Raw genomic sequence first — 16,318 nt, forward strand, 5'->3', positions numbered from 1 at the left:
TAAATGTAGTGATTTTTTGCCTTCTTTTTGTCTTCTATCGTCTATGTATCTGTTTGTACCTCTGTATATAATAATAATAATACAAATAATAAAAATAAAAAATCTCCCCTTTACAGACATGCCCACTTTATGATAATCACATACAGTTTGGGGCAAGTCATAGTCAAGTCAGCACACTGACACACTGACAGCTGTTGTTGCCTGTTGGGCTGCAGTTTGCCATGTTATGATTTGAGCATGTTTTGTATGTTAAATGCAGTACCTGTGAGGGTTTCTGGACAATATTTGTCATTGTTTTGTGTTGTTAATTGATTTCCAGTAATAAATATATACATAAAGCAGCATATTTTTCCACTCCCATGTTGATAAGAGTATTAAGTATTAATCTCCATTTAAGGTACATTTTGAACAGATAAAAAATGTGCAATTAATTTGCAATTAATCACGATTAAATAATTTAATCAATTGACAACCCTAGTTTTTAATGGAGCTATATGGTACAGAGGAAGAAGATACATCAGGCTTTGATACACACACAATACTTCTTATAGTAGATACATTCATTGTTGGAATTTGTTGACGGAGGAAAACAGAATATCATCGTCCTCAACATGTGATTTTGTTGTTCAATGTTCCCTTGCATCTTTGGTTTAGGTGCAGGCAGATATTAAAGTTGGTCATCATCTGGTGGACTTCCTGGAGGACAGCAGAGAGTGCAACAGGATGCCTGAAGCCACAGAGACGTTGAGGGACTCGATACCAGGGAACAGCTCTCTGCCAGCTGGGATGGTGAGAAGAGTTTGGCACAGAGACAGCAGCTGCTGAGACAATCCCTCCCCCTCACCCCCCATCAACAACACCGTGGGTTTAGTCATGTGGAAGTCTGAACACTGGGTGACGGGAATCTGGGACTCGTCTGCTTCAGCTCCCACCGTGCCGACCACCTGCCAGCCCTGCGCCACCTTCAACTTCAGCATGTCCTCGAGGTTTTCATACCCGTACACCCCGATGACCTCCATGACCCCTGAGCTGGCCTTGCTGACCACCGGAGACAACGGACAGCTGTGGCGAAGACTGCTGGCGACTCTGTCCACACCGAGGAAGTAAGCCGAGCGCAGGATGGCGCCGAGATTCATCGGGTCCTGAATTCGCTCCAGGACGAGCCACAGAGGGGTTTCTCCTTTGTTGGGTGCTCTGTCTTCGGTGAGGTAGCCCAGAGGACTCGCTTGCAGACATACTCCTTGATGTACTCGCCCAGAGCACATCTTGTCCAGATCTCTCTTGGTGACGCGCTGGACTTGTACTCCTCGCCGATGAGCCTCCTCACACGCCTTTAACACAGACTCCCTGTGAGAGGCCTCGCCGTCTTTTACGAACAGTTTATGGGCCTTCCTTCTACCCTGTATGAGAGCCAAGACACAGGGGGCGATGCCAAAAACAACCTCGTAGTCCTCTGCTTTGGAGTCCAGTGTTGACTTCTGTCCCATCAGCCTCTCCTTCTCTTCAGGGAAGTCCTCCAGACTCAGTCTCCTGAGTTCAGATGACACTCTGCTGTCATCCCCCCACCTCTGATTGGGCTTCTGCACCACTGGGATCTCACTTTTCCACGTTTTACTCTGAACTGACCTCTCATGTTTCTGCCTTCCATCAGGCTTGTGTTGGACACCGAACACCCTGCGTGGTCTCTTCACCACAGGGTTGATGCTGCTGCTGCTGTCCTCTGGACACTGGAGAGGAGCTGAGACATGGTGGGATGCAAACTGAGAGCCCACTCTTGAGATGGATGCAGGCTGGTGCAATCTTCTAGTCCACACAAGGAGCAACTTGTGCTGATGTGCAACACTGAATACCCACATAGTGAAATAGCTGGAAATATGTCCAAAGAGACACAGAGACACCCAGAGAGACACAGAGACACGTGGTTCAGCTGCTTGAGAAGTCCATTAATCCATAAATGTTGTTTCCACAGATTCACTGAGCATCTATCCGGAAGTGTTCCCTTTGTTCAGCCATCAACACTAACAACCTTCCTCAACCATCGAAATACACACGTGCAATCCAGATAGGTAAAGTGCACAATATTATAACCGGATGTTGGGCGCTTTAACCTAAAAAATAAAAGCCACAAACGTTTGCCATTTTTTTTGTTTCAATACTTTATTAAAAAGAAAGCACATAAAATGTATAGCAAACATGAAGAAGGCATTTTCAGGTTTAACAAGGAAGTGCATAAGGATGAAGAGTGAATAACTATATGTGCATTATACACTTTTACTATTATTAATGACAAAAGTAATAATAATTATAATAATAAAAATAAAAATAATAGATTGATAAACTAACAAATTAAAAAATAAATAAATGAGTAGATTAAAAGATGGATAAAAACAATTAAAATAATAATAATAATAATTAGAAATAATAATTATAAATAAAAATAATTAAATAATAATAATTACGCTTATAAATATAGACTTCTAGTGTAAAGTGTGACTAGTGTACACTAGCACACACCTACTGTATTAACAAAACCGAAGCACCGATATCATCTAAGTGAATAAGTTTGTTTTTGTTTTGCCTTGTTTTTCTGGTGCCGCATAAAGGGACTATAAATGCATTTCGTTGTGCAACCGTTGACCCTTGTAAATAAATACACAAAATACAGTTTTTATATGTGTAATATTTTTTATTCATTATTTATTATTATTATTATCATTATTGTGTGGTACCCGTATGAATGAATTTGTGAAGGTTGTGTTTTTAACTTACGGCACCTTACAGGAGTAGCACTCCGAATTTCATTGTATGGTTTTAACAATACAATGACAATAAAGGCATTCTATTCTATTTTATTCTATTCTAAGAGTGCTGATAATATACTTAATTTAAAATTGTAGGTATTAAATAAATAAAAAAGAAGAATACAAATTCCCCACAAAATATTGTACTATTTTTTATTTAAGAGTATTTTTTACATTGTGGTATTCTTTATACATCCATGATTACTACTTGTTCTTAATTAAAGGATTATTTTTCCACCACGGCCAGCAATAAAGAAAATATCATTTATGAAATGAAGGATTTTATTTTGAAAAGCTCGTGTTCTTTTTCCGCCGGTGCGTGACAATTGACGCCTTGACGCCCTTGACGTTATGCGTACGCGATTACGTCACTTCCTGCAACCGCAACACGGAAGTGAAGGAAGGAAAACAAATAATCGTTCAGATTTGTGTCGAGTTGAAGTCGAGAGAAGACGCCTTAAAACACCGTTTAACCTTCCGGATTACCGTGTTTTTACGAGGAGAGTCGTTCACGGTGAGAGTGACACATTACCCGGTTGTGTTTGATAAAGCTGGGTTTAGTTTATGGTGGTGAAACTAACAGTTCTGTGAGATGTTGAGGCAGATCTGAGCTGAAACAGGCTGGAGGAGACTTCAGGCCTCTAATCACATCACTAACTGATGAGTAATACTCTCCAGGAAACTATGAGGTCATTGGCTGGACAATAGACTGTATATCAAGACTGACAAGGCTGTAAGAATACCGTAATAAACTTAGTATTAAAAGTAGAGAATGTCCCCTGTTAAAGGATGTTGCTGTTGTAGTTTGAGCTTTTTTTAACTGTTTTAACTACTGATTATTTTCATTATGGATTAATCTGCTGATTATTTTCTCCATTAATCAATTGATTGTTTGGTTTGTAAAAAAAAAATTATGAAAATAGTGAGAAATGCCATCACAATTACCCAGAGCCAAAACCTTTGTTTGTTTTGTTGTGTTTCTGAAAGGTGATATATAAGTCAAATGTATTATTATTATTATTATCATTTACTGAGGTATTGTTCGCTTGAAGTACTGTCACTTAGAGGTACTTTCCATATTTACTACTTTGTACTACTCCTCCACTAGTTTTTCAGCAGTGGGAAGAAGAAGAAGAAGTGTACAAATATTCTCTCACAAGCATTCAAACTCTTAAGTAGAAGTACTAAAGTATTAACATCAAATATACTTAAAGTACCAAAAGTACTCATTCTGCACAATAATCTATTTATTTAATTTTTTTATTTTGTCTGATAATTTATTGTTTGTCCTGATATTTAACTTATATTTGTATGATATTCTACTAATATTTTTGGGGGGATATTTTACTGATATTTAACAATTTTCTGTCTGATACTTTACTAATATTTTCTGCTATTTTTGGGATATTTTATTTGTTCTTCACTTTCATTTTGCAGCTGGTAAAGGTGGATCTACTTTTAGTGACTTTTGGGGATATTTTATATCTTATTTTTTATATTTTTTGTATGATAATGTATTAATAATTTCTGATATTTAACTTAAATATTTTACTAATATTTTTGGGAGGATATTTAACTGATATTTTACACATTTTTGTCTGATACAACAGTCCAAACCTCAACATTATTACTAACACATCAGCATTATTTAATGAAAAAGCAGCAAATCTTCTTATTTTGTGAAGCTGGAACTGTGAATTGTTCAGTCTGCTGTGATTGGTCAGCTAGACCACTCTGTTGTGATTGGTCGACCAAACCAAACTCTTCGGACTCCGCTCCAGCTCCGCTCAAACTAGCTTTGTTTGAGGCAAGGCCTATGGAAAGCTGGCTGGGTCACGCTTCTTCAATGCGTCATATCTTTTGGGGTACAACACATGCGCAGTACAATCTGGCCTGCACTCGCCGAAATTGAGCCAATCGCAACGCACAACCGCAGCTTCAGTTACACTGCGCTTGTGTCATACCCAAGACCCATGTCCGCCCGTGACGCAGCCTCCTTTCCATAGGCCTTGATTTGAGGGCGTGCCAAACTAGCTGCCTGGTAGGTATTATGTAAAGGTGTTACCTGGTGACATCACCACGTTATGGAAGAAAAGGCAGGACTTCAATCAAGGCATTTCAGGCAGTTCAGGAGCAGTGTTTTTGGCTTGGACTTTGGGTTTTGTTGACGTTTTACAAGCACAAAAAAACTACACAACACACTAAAGTAAAAAGCACAAAAGCATCATATGTCCTCTTTTCCAGTACCTATCTAGCTTGACTGTATTGCTTTTGGTATTTTCACACAGATGAACTTCCTGTTTGGGAATCGGAAGACTCCGGAGGAGATGCTGAGGCAGAATCAGAGGGCGCTCACCCGAGCCATGAGAGATCTGGACCGAGAGCGATCGAAACTTGAGCAACAGGAGAAGAAGATCATTGCTGACATAAAGAAAATGGCCAAACAGGGACAAATGGTGAGACGAAGGAAATCACTCACTATGCAACTACATACTCAATTTGTGTACTATCGTTCAACATACTTTAGTGTGAATAAACAGTAGTGTGTATCTTTTTGGACACACTGAGCAAGAATTTACAATGTCACTTCCTGAGAGCCTCCTTGCCGGTTGGAGATGTGTAACCATGGTAACCCATAACAACCTCATATGACCAAAACAACGGTTTGTGAGAAGCAAAGTCTGAACTAATTTAAAATGTTTGTTACGCCTAGCTAAATGGAAACTTACAGTTAAATTGAAGAATTATTGATGTTACAGAGCTGTCTGTCATCATCGGTTATGAACGTTGTCGTTACTGCCGCATTGCATTGTTGGATATTTATGCTGCTGTAGTGTCCAGCGTTGCATACTGTCATATTTCACCAGAAATAGTATGCAATTCACGTACTATTGGTGTCATACTGAGGTTTCGGAAATACTAAAATATCTCACATACTGATTTAGGTTACTAAATATCATGTTAGTCTGGAATTTCGGACGCATCCGATGTGTTTTATGAGGAGAGAATAATTTGTAATCCTAACTGTAATGTCTGTTCATTTTAATCTTTGCAGGACGCCGTCAAGATCATGGCCAAGGATTTGGTTCGCACGCGGCGCTACGTCAAGAAGTTCATCATGATGAAAGCAAACATCCAGGCCGTCAGTCTAAAGATACAGACGCTCAAGTCCAACAACAGCATGGCGCAGGCTATGAAAGGCGTCACCAAAGCCATGGCCACCATGAACAGACAGGTCTGTCAAAAGAAATTATATAATCATATAAATAAACAATAAACCTCCTGATGTTGACGATCTTATATATTTATTCCACTTCCGCAGCTGAAACTGCCTCAGATTCAGAAGATCATGATGGACTTTGAACGACAGAGTGAAATCATGGACATGAAGGAGGAGATGATGAATGACGCTATCGACGATGCCATGGGTGATGAGGATGATGAGGAGGAGAGGTAAGGGACGAGCGACCAAACAGTTCTTTTTATTTTGAGGCAAACATTTCATTCTCTCGACTCTCTAACTTCCGTTTCACTGGGACTTTAAATCTCCGGCAAGTCCCCCAATTTTATGGAAGTGCAATACTAAATCAGTGGAATGCCCCTAGGGCTTACACAAATGCTTCGAAGCTTTGACGTTGCCATGGTAATCAACCTCCAAATCAGTATTCGAAAGCTCCGTTATTTTATTTATATTTTATGTTTTTATAAAAGTATGTAATAATAATGTATGAATCCCAAAATAGCCCATAAAATAAGGAATAATTCCACAACATTATTCATATTCAACATTAATTATTAGTTATTCTCAGATGGAGATCGCGGTTTGTTGTGTGTAGAGGTGTGTATAGTAGTGCGGCAGCGGCACTGTCTTGGGCACTGAAACGCGGGAGATGGAGACTGAAACATATGTCAGCCTGCTGCGCCGCGCCACGCCGCGCCACGCCGCGCCACGCCGCGCCACGCCGCGCCACACTGTGAAGCTTCGAATACCTTCGAATATTTCTCCCCGAAGCTTCGAAGCCCAAAAAATGGTATTCAGGACAGCCCTTTATGCCCCTTTAACTCCCATTTTCTGAGGCTTTGTTTGTGATTATGTGTCTGCTTCATGCACAGTGACGCCATCGTGTCCCAAGTGCTGGACGAGCTGGGTCTCAATCTGTCCGATGAACTGTCAAGTAAGAAAATTCAACACTTTGAGCACAATTATGTAAATTCTACACAGGCCTTCTTTTGTCTGGTATATATATTTATATTTGTTGTGTCGTTCAGGTCTTCCGAGCACCGGAGGAAGCTTGTCGGTGGCCGGAGGAAAGAAGGCCGAGCCCCAAGCCGCCCTGGCTGACGCAGACGCTGACCTGGAGGAGCGGCTGAATAACCTCCGGAGAGATTGAACACAATGAAGTTGTTGATACTGACACAAACATACTCGTTTCTTGATTCTTTTGAAGGTATAACTGGCTGCTGTTTCAGCTGTGTTATAAAAGGTGTGTGGTTTCTGTTCTGATATGTTTTCATTTAATGTGTGTATTGTGTATTTTATCAAAAAAAGAAAACCTACAAGGGTCATTATCCTTCATGGGTCTCATATAAAGACATTGCCAAATGAGTGAAAATGTATCTCACAGTCTGTGTACATACTAACTCCTCAAGGCATGATGTTTTCACAATTTAGATTAACACTAAAAACAAATTGTTTAAAAGAACCCAAAGGACAGATGGTAACAGGACGGAAGTGGATATTTTATATGTCAGCACTTTTTGTACACCTGGCTGGTTTGGCGTTCTTTGTATTATCATATAAAATATACAGTTTTAGCCCTGATGGAAGCTTTTTAATGACTTTTGATTATGTTTATTTGTTGGAGTTGACAGTCATCAGGGTCCAGCTGAAGATGGTGTACAAAAAGTGTCTTATCTCAACATCTTTTCTGTCTAATGGGACGGTTATTATACACAAATATATAAAGGGTGAACGAAAGAAAGAAAGGTATGTTCAGCTGACTCCTGTGTGCTGCCTGGTAACCGTGTCTCAGTGGAGTTTTTAAGATCAGCGGGATTTTCACCAAAATGTTAATAAGGAGTCAGTGGTGTTTTTGTTTGTTTGAGAAACTGTCCTGTTTTTGCTTTTCTTTACTCAATAAACATTTTTTCCAGATTTAACGAACTGGTTGTCTGATTTAAAGAGACTTTACACATGAAGTTCAGTTTATTTATCATAGAAAGAACTACTCAGCCAGGGAAAACAGTTGTATAATGTCTGCTGTGGCTCTGGAGGAGCTTTGTCGAGAAATAACCCTGACGATGTCATAGTGATGTCATCAGGGTTGTCTCGGCTTGGGGATTTTAAAAGGAAAATCTGCATTTGGTGTGGAGTTGTTGGAGAAAGATGTGTCCAGGCAGAGAATCTCTAAGGAAGAGATGATGTACAGCAAGCTGTCATTGTTGTGAAATAATCTTGCATCACCCTGTAGGGGTTTATTTCACAACAATGATCTCTTATGACACAGCTACCTACTTAAAAAAACAATAATTTTACACAAAAATAGTCAGACATCAGAACTACTTCCATAGCAACGGTCTGCTATAAAGAAATAATAAACCGTAAAACACTGTGATTGACCAACTAGAATTGAATATTCAACAAAGCCGTGTAACAATGATAGACGCTATCTAGTTGCATTATGGGAAGTGTAGTATTCAGTGTTTTTCCATTATATGGTTTGTCAACCAGAGAGCACTCAGTACATGTTATTCTTAAATAACTAAATTTAAAGGGTCCTTATCAAAAATGTTATTTATATTTAAAAAATGAATATCGGCCAATATGTTATCAGAATTTTCCTCGATGCGATTTAGGGCATCTTTATCGGCCTCAAAACCAAAGTCTTCCCATTCTATCAAACCTGAAACGTACACAACCAAAATCCCCAAAATATCGTAGACATGTTAATTTTATTCCAAAAAAATGTAACTTTCAAAACTGTCAGTTTGTCAACATACAATCATAGAACAATATTGAATGTACTCAACACTTCCAACATTAAATAATAAAAAAATAACAGCCATGTTTTATGTACATTTGTTTCTGGAAGCTATGTACAGAAAAAGAGAAAAAAAAAAATCAACTTTGTATTTCCAAAACCTGCCTTCACGTACGCCTGGCAGTTTGGAGCTGCAGAAAGCCGTTGCATCATATGTAAAAAGAGGTCGAGCAAACGCAGCGAGGAAGAAAACACGAGCAGAAGTCAACTCAGAGAGGGAGAGATTAACTGGCAGCATGTTAAAGAGCATACCGGTGAACATCGCTAGAACTACAGCTAGAAAGCTTATTTATTGTCTAAAATGGTTCCCTTGAATGTCAGATAACTAGAGACCAGATGCATACACACAACTTGCCTAATATTTACTGGATGTAAGCGTATTACAGATTGTAAACACGAAAGATCAAAACTGTACTTTGTTATTATCAGATGGCGTTATTGATGAACGCGGCGGCTCTCACTGAACAGAGCAGCTAGAAGTCATGCTTTCAAGAACAATATTTTGTAGTTTTTGTAGCCCAGTGAGCAGATATTATTCTCCATTCCAGGGATGAAGCCATGCTACCATGTATTTTTAGAAACAGCTAAATAGAGTCCATGCAACTCACATTAAAAAAACAAACTAATAGAAACAGAACAGGGAACAGAACACTGGGTTTCACGCCAAGTTGACCACCTGTCTAATTATCCGTGCCGTTGTTTTCATAAAGCAACCAGCAACACAGAACAATCATTTGGTTGCTTTTTGTTATCTTTTTCTTATATTAGATTGGCTGAACTGCAGTTTTTTTAATATGAAATCATGCTGAGTGTGTCTCAAATCTCCCGATATCACACTAAACATTGATAAAAATCGTATTTGAAGTTGTGTGCGAACAACGATATAGGCAATACACAGCACGATACAGTCAGATTCTGATATTTTTTCCACTTGCGCAGGGAGAATGAGTGCGGTAGGACTAGCCAGAAGAAGATTTGCTCATGACGTAAGCGCTACTTTTTAGTCAAAATGGCAACCAATGTTTTTTTTTTTACCACCCAAGATTAGAGTCCATAAAAGTGACAGAAACTCCACTTTTATGTTGATAAAATCAATTTTGGATGGCACAGCTGCTACAAAATGTATTTTAAACATGTTACAGGACATGCAGATAACATACATTTTATTTAAGAGTATAAACTGATGTGTAATCTTCAACAGCTGCTAACACAGGGACTGTAATCTTGTGGCATCAGGCGTTTAATCTCCCTTTCATAAGTGCAAATGAGACCAAAAATATCAAGCCATCTCCCGTCCTTCTATAATATTCTGCAGGAGATCAGCTGGTCAGTGGTGACACTTCAGACTGAAAGCAACAGCAGTTATACATAGCGACTGGTGGCTTGTCTTTTCCCCCCACCAGGCAAGACAAATATAGCATTTTCTAATCTGGGCATGGAGCGGCACCTCTCCGCTGTTACACACATCAGAGTTTCACTTCCGACAGGTCCGGTGAGGAGTGTGTTTTTTGGGCACCTCAATGCGACATCGGCTTCGGTCGTCCAGCCAAGGCAGCTCGAAGTTCCTGGTGGAAGAATAAACATTTTAGTACAAAGATTTAATGTTCCTGTTTTCAACTTGTAGAAAAGCAAAGTACAGACAGGTGACAAATGACATCAACAAATTCGTCCTTCCAGAAGAGTTCAACAGAGGAGCACTGAAGCCATTCTGGAGGCACTTTATGTTGCTTTTTACTTTTAATTTGTCACCCGTGAACAGTAATGACCCTTTTTGTTATCTCACAGTCGAGGCTCAATAGATGATCTAATTACCATAATCAGTAAAAAAAAAAAAAAAAAGTGTCAGGGCGCTTCCACAAGCCAACATTTAGTCCGCTTTAATCAAACTCTGGTGCGGTTTGTTTGGGCGGTTGTGAATGTAGTAATCGTATTCTGGCGTGGACCAAAACTCGGACCTGTTCCAAGCGAACCAAAACGCAGGCTGCCTGTGAAGGCGTTTGTTGAGATGGACACAGGTAAACGACAGGTTAACATAAGTGGGAGAGGACTTGACATCTGGGCGAAGAGAACATACAGAATATGATAAATAAAGTCCACAAAAATGGTTTATAAAGTCATAACTGGAGGAGAAGGGCTTCATGTGTAGTTGATCAGTGCCGAGTTAAAGTGAAAAAACTTCGACAGCATTAATGATTCCCTGCATAGAAGTGGCAGCTCTCCAGATGTAAAAGATAAATTCGCTCCTTACACGCCCCTCAGCAACTTATTTTTTTGTAAAATTTGGTCTGCTTTGATTTTTGCACTGTGAAACCGAACCAGACTAATTAGAGAATCAATTTCACTCTGATTCGGACTTACCAAACAGACTATGGCTTGTGAAAGTGCCCTTACATTGATGCTTTTACTAAGTAATCTCAGCTGCTTTCACCCACCGGCTTCCTCCTCTTCCCTCATTACTCTTTCACTGATTCATTTTTTTAACGACTTTTTTTTTTTATCAATTTTTGAAAACGTGCTTCAGAACGCCCCGCAGTGCAGACTCATCAGATTAATTAGATGATGAATCAATGACGTTATGGATCACGCCAACCTGAGCTAATCACACAGTAAAAATGTCATGACATACACGAGTTAAAGAAACACAAACTTACTGTTGTGAGAGTTTGGGCAACGGCCGGCCAAATGCAACCACAGGCAAGAAGGGAGTGATCACGATAGTTTCAACTGTCAGAAATAAAAGAAACACAAGTTAAAGATCCATTTAAATGTTGCTATTTTTAATTGAAATTGTATATCAAGTTATGCAGACGTACCATCTTCAGTGTCGGGATAGAAGGATGAGAGCTCTGGCTCGGTCTCCGGGACGGTTTTCTTCCTGTTCATGCGCTGCTGCAAACGCTGAAACATGCGCTGCTCTCTGATTCGCTGGATGTCCCACCTGAAAACACAGAAGATTAATAAAAATGGCAGCAAGAGTAAAGAACGAGTGAGACATCTTGCCTTACTGCTGCAGGAAACGCCTAATTATTTGTAGCTTAGAGACACAGTCAGTCTATCTGATTGTTTTATCTCCCGTATTGAGTATCAGTCAAGCTCCGGTCAAAACTTATGACATATTTATTCAAATCAAATAACTTAAGTCAGCGTTTGATACCTTTTCCTCCTCTTCTCATCCAACTCCAGCTTCGAGTGGCGTTTCAAAAACACATTGTCGTCCAGCGGCTTGATGGGGAGACAAAGTCACACTTTTAATTCCTCAGTTAAATGCTTTTGGATTCAATGTGGGATTAAATGTTCAAACTCCAGATTAGCATCATCATTTAAGATGTGTCTCACTTCAGAGGGGTTACAGGAGGGGTCCTCTTCCAAAGGCTCGATATGATTTTCCCTCCAAGATGGAACTAGAGGAAGAAAAGAGGGAACGTAAGTTATTCTGTGATAGTGCGTTCAGGTCATTTGATGGATAAAGTGATTGAAAGATGGGATATAGGTTACGCTTACAAACAATCAGCATATCATGTACTACATGAGGAGTCCACTCACTGGCCACCTCTTCTTCCTTTTTAGGGGAAGTCTCACGCAGAGGAGAAAGAGGAGGTTGGTTCCAGCAACAGAGGTACATCTCTGTAGTAGACATGAAGGGCAGGTCTTCGATCTGACAGCCCAGCTCGGGCTCCTCTTTGCACGTGAGCATAAGGTCCCTTTCAGCCCCCAACCTCATGGGAAGGGTCTTCTCTGGGGTTTCCTTACTGCGCAGCTCTCTTTGATTGGGAGAGCCGGGCTGAAGCTCAGACTTCTGGGGGCTGAGCTTGGCACTTTTGCCCCGCGATTTCTGCCCTTTTGCATCTCCAAAGCAAGATTTTCTGTGAATGCAAAGAAAAGAATTAGAGTTACTAACAAAATCTGAACAGAGAAAATCTGATTATAACATTTAAATGATCTGTGGCACACTGTAATTTCTCCTTTTCTGCATTAATTTCATTACTGTGTTTTGATTTAATACCACAACAAGGCACATAAGAAAAGCCCAGTTCTGTCTAACATTATTTGCTTACCTCTTTTGACCTTTGCCACCCCGACTAAAGGCGAGCGGAGTGGCTGTGTTGGGCTGTGGACTCTCCTCTACATCCAGATCCCACATGTCCTCTTTGTCAGGGGTCCATGGCTCCAGGGGCTGGAAAAGGCGCTTGTCACGTGGTGGGTCCTTCTTTGTGAGCTGCAGGCGACGCTCCATGCGCTCAATACGTGCAAGCAGCTGCAAAAAGAAGAAGACAAAAAACTTTTAATGCTTTCAAAATCAACACATAAATATCTGCTAAATAAAATACTTTTACATACTGTCTCCTTGTCTGATTTGAGCTCATCTATCTCCTTGTCCTTGGACTGCAGCTGTTGTTGCTGTTGTTCAATGAGGTCCAGTTGGAGGAGGAGAATCTGCCGGAGGCAATTGGCCTGCGTGTGGGGATTTGCAGGGGTCTTCCTGATGTTCCTCCACTTGCCCTCAGAGGACAGCTCGATGGATGCGGTGCCGAGGACTCCGGGGACGAGCCCCTTCACGCTGTCGTCCACACCTGCATCCTTGGGGTTATTGTTCAGAGCCATCTGAGGGTTATCCATGTTGTCAGCAGAGAGGGGTTTACCTTTCACTGGGGTTCCCTCACCCCCCATTTGTCTGACAGGGGACAATACCCCCACAGTTTTACTGTCTCCTTGAACTACTTCTGCAACTGTGGCGGAAACTTTGCTTGTCATGTAATTCTGCTCTAAGTCCTTTGATTTGCTCGGGATCTCGCCCCCGTGTGCGTTTTGAACATCTATAACAAAGTCGCAGGACTCCCTCTTGAGGCTCACGGCCCCAAAATGCGCTTTGTCGAAGTCGATGGTGTCAGTGTCCTGCTTGAATCCGGTGTGTGGAAACAGTGTGGACCTCAGAGTCATGGCGAACACGACAACGACTGGTTCATCCTGCAGCGCCTCGGCGGTGCATCTTATCCACAGCTCCCTCCCATGAGAAGAACTCTGCAGCTGCTGCACTACAACAACACAAAAGACAAATAAAGACATGTTATTGCTGTCTGTTTAACTGGAGGACATACCGTCTCTGAGCTGGTAGTAAACATACGCACTAACTACGCACAAAGCAGCAAGACTGAGCCTAATCAGTCAGGTGAAAGCCTGCACCTCCAGACTCGTGAACAGTTTCTTTCCCTGAGCCATACGGACACTGAACAAACTATAAATCTGTGCAATATTAATACGCTGAATGTGAAATACATTTGTCTGTGCAATATATCCTTTGATGCAATATACACCTCAAGTGCAACTACCTTTGTTTACATTTTATTTATTACATCTATTTTACAAGTGCAATTACCTCTGTTTACATTACATCTATTTTTATATTTTATACTTCTAGTGTAACACTTCTGTTTATATTTATTTATTACATCTACTTTACCTGTTTTATTTGCTTTATAACTGTGTGTGTTTTACCTGTTGTATGTTTTATCTGCCTCGTTTAGTCTTGTCAAGTATTTGTTTTAAAGCACTGACCAGAAGTGGCAACTTTGAATCTCGTTGTATTTAATACAATAATGACAATAAAGCTTTCTATTCTATTCTACTGCTGTAAGTCTCCCATTGTGGCTCAGCACCTGCTAACACCTTGTTAGCTAATACTGAAATGTAAGAACTACTAAACAGTAAATACAGTAGCAAGCTCCGAATATTACGGTAAAAGGCTAGTTACACATTAATGCAGCAATATAAGTTATGCAATTATAACATAATGCAACTGACAGATCATCACATAATAAGTACTTTTACTTCTTTATGTTTATTTTACTATTAATGCTTATATACAATTACACAACACTACACATTTGAACACATTTAATTGTTTTATTTTAAAGTAAATGATGACAATAGTTCACCACCATTTGTTAAGAAGGGGTTAAATAAAAAACTACTGTGCAATATATCCTTGATGCAATATACACCTCAAGTTCAATTACCTCTGTTTACATCTATTTTATATTGGATTCCTCTAGTGTAACACTTCTGTTTACATTTTATTTATTACATCTACTTTACCTATTCTACAAGTGCAATTACCTCTGTTTACATTACATCTATTTTTATATTTTAACCTCTAGTGTAAAACTTCTGTTTACATTTATTTATAACATTTACCCTACCTGTTTTACAAGTGCAATTACCTCTATTATATTACATCTATTTAATTCCTCTAGTGTAACACTTCTGTTTATATTTTATTTATTACATCTACTTTACCTGTTTTATTTGCTTTATATACTGTGTGTGTTTTACCTGTCATATGTTTTATTTGCTTTATTATAACTGTGTGTGTGTTTTACCTGTTATATGTTTATCTGCCTCCTTTAGTCTTGTCAAGTATTTGTTTTAAAGCACTAAACTAGAAGTGGCAACATGTGAATCTCTTTCTATTTACAATAATGAGAAGAACTCTGCAGCTGCTGCACTACAACAACACAAAGACGTATAAAGACATGTTATTGCTGTCTGTTTAACTGGAGACATACTTGTCTCTGAGCTGGTAGTAAACATAAACGCACTAACTACTCACAAAGCTGCAGGACTGCTGCATCCTTCTCCCTAAAATCGTGGTTTGAAATTGAAGCTAAGCTACATTAGCACACACAGAAGCTAATTCACACACAAACTAGTCACTTTAGGAGGATTGAACTCCATGTGGTGCAGCAGGGAGGACACTACAGTGTTGAAGGCTTCACAGAAGGACTCGGGAGTGGCTGTGAGGACACTGGAGCAGCCTTCTCCTCCATTTTGGTTCATGAAAAACAATAACAGCTAGCTAGATAGCATGCTAACGTTAGCTAGTTAGCATGCTAGTTTAACATAAAGCGCCTCATGTAGAGTCTTTATTACAGCGAACACGTTATTAAACACTCATAAAGGAACAGAGGTGTTTTTACTAACATTCATTTGTTGTGTTTGGAGCTCACCTCGACTGCTATCTCAAGTCCACCTGCCTCTAGGAGCCTTCAGGAGCCCTTAAGAGCCTTCATGTTCATGTTCCCTCCTCAAGACCTGTGTTACAGCGCCTCTACTGCGCATGCGCAATGAGCTGATGGACATGTCTGGTGTTGTGAAGGTTTATGATGAGAGGAGCTCCAGCAGGGGGAGACAGAGTAAACACACTTTATACACTTTATACTAGGATTATGTAATGATTATACCACTGTTATGTAATCAACTGTGGTAGAGTGAAACAAGTTCATTTTACTCAAGTGATTAAACTCAACTTTGAGGTAGTTGTACTTTACTGAGGTACAGTATTTACATTTAAAAAAAAAAAAAGTGGTAAAATTACGAAAATAAAGTTGTAATTTTGCGAGAAAAAAGGCGTAATATTACAAAAATAAAGTCGTAATTTTACGAGAAAAGATAAGTCATTTTACGAGAAAAAAAGTCGTA

The 16,318-nt window shown here is 39.8% G+C and overlaps 3 protein-coding genes across 6 annotated transcripts; 1 reads left to right on the forward strand and 2 right to left on the reverse strand.

Moving 5' to 3' along the window:
- Nucleotides 1-391: 391 nt before the first annotated feature.
- Nucleotides 392-2,074, reverse strand: mrm1 (mitochondrial rRNA methyltransferase 1 homolog (S. cerevisiae)). The gene has a single exon (XM_037756094.1). It carries the CDS (start codon nucleotides 1,854-1,856, stop codon nucleotides 681-683), a length of 1,176 nt encoding a protein of 391 aa, XP_037612022.1. The 5' UTR covers nucleotides 1,857-2,074; the 3' UTR covers nucleotides 392-680.
- A 1,087-nt stretch (nucleotides 2,075-3,161) lies between these two features.
- chmp2a (charged multivesicular body protein 2A) lies at nucleotides 3,162-7,961 on the forward strand. Its single transcript, XM_037754713.1, has 6 exons — nucleotides 3,162-3,315; nucleotides 5,090-5,257; nucleotides 5,857-6,036; nucleotides 6,124-6,254; nucleotides 6,915-6,976; nucleotides 7,071-7,961. Exons 2-6 carry the CDS (start codon nucleotides 5,090-5,092, stop codon nucleotides 7,190-7,192), a joined length of 663 nt encoding a protein of 220 aa, XP_037610641.1. The 5' UTR covers nucleotides 3,162-3,315; the 3' UTR covers nucleotides 7,193-7,961.
- A 773-nt stretch (nucleotides 7,962-8,734) lies between these two features.
- Nucleotides 8,735-15,980, reverse strand: msl1b (MSL complex subunit 1b). 4 transcript variants are annotated; one of them, XM_037754712.1, is made up of 9 exons: nucleotides 15,847-15,980; nucleotides 13,181-13,875; nucleotides 12,898-13,097; nucleotides 12,386-12,705; nucleotides 12,179-12,243; nucleotides 11,997-12,064; nucleotides 11,656-11,780; nucleotides 11,494-11,566; nucleotides 8,735-10,407 (listed from the first exon to the last, which is right to left on the reverse strand). In XM_037754712.1, exons 2-9 carry the CDS (start codon nucleotides 13,778-13,780, stop codon nucleotides 10,317-10,319), a joined length of 1,542 nt encoding a protein of 513 aa, XP_037610640.1. In that variant the 5' UTR covers nucleotides 13,781-13,875; nucleotides 15,847-15,980; the 3' UTR covers nucleotides 8,735-10,316. The 4 variants fall into 4 exon arrangements, with proteins under 4 accessions (XP_037610640.1, XP_037610637.1, XP_037610639.1 ...); XM_037754709.1 differs by having other exon boundaries at nucleotides 12,344-12,705; XM_037754711.1 differs by having other exon boundaries at nucleotides 12,344-12,705; nucleotides 13,181-13,870; nucleotides 15,847-15,978.
- Nucleotides 15,981-16,318: the final 338 nt, after the last annotated feature.

The sequence above is a fragment of the Sebastes umbrosus genome, chromosome 20 (assembly GCF_015220745.1).
Source record: "Sebastes umbrosus isolate fSebUmb1 chromosome 20, fSebUmb1.pri, whole genome shotgun sequence".
Lineage (NCBI taxonomy): Eukaryota > Metazoa > Chordata > Actinopteri > Perciformes > Sebastidae > Sebastes > Sebastes umbrosus.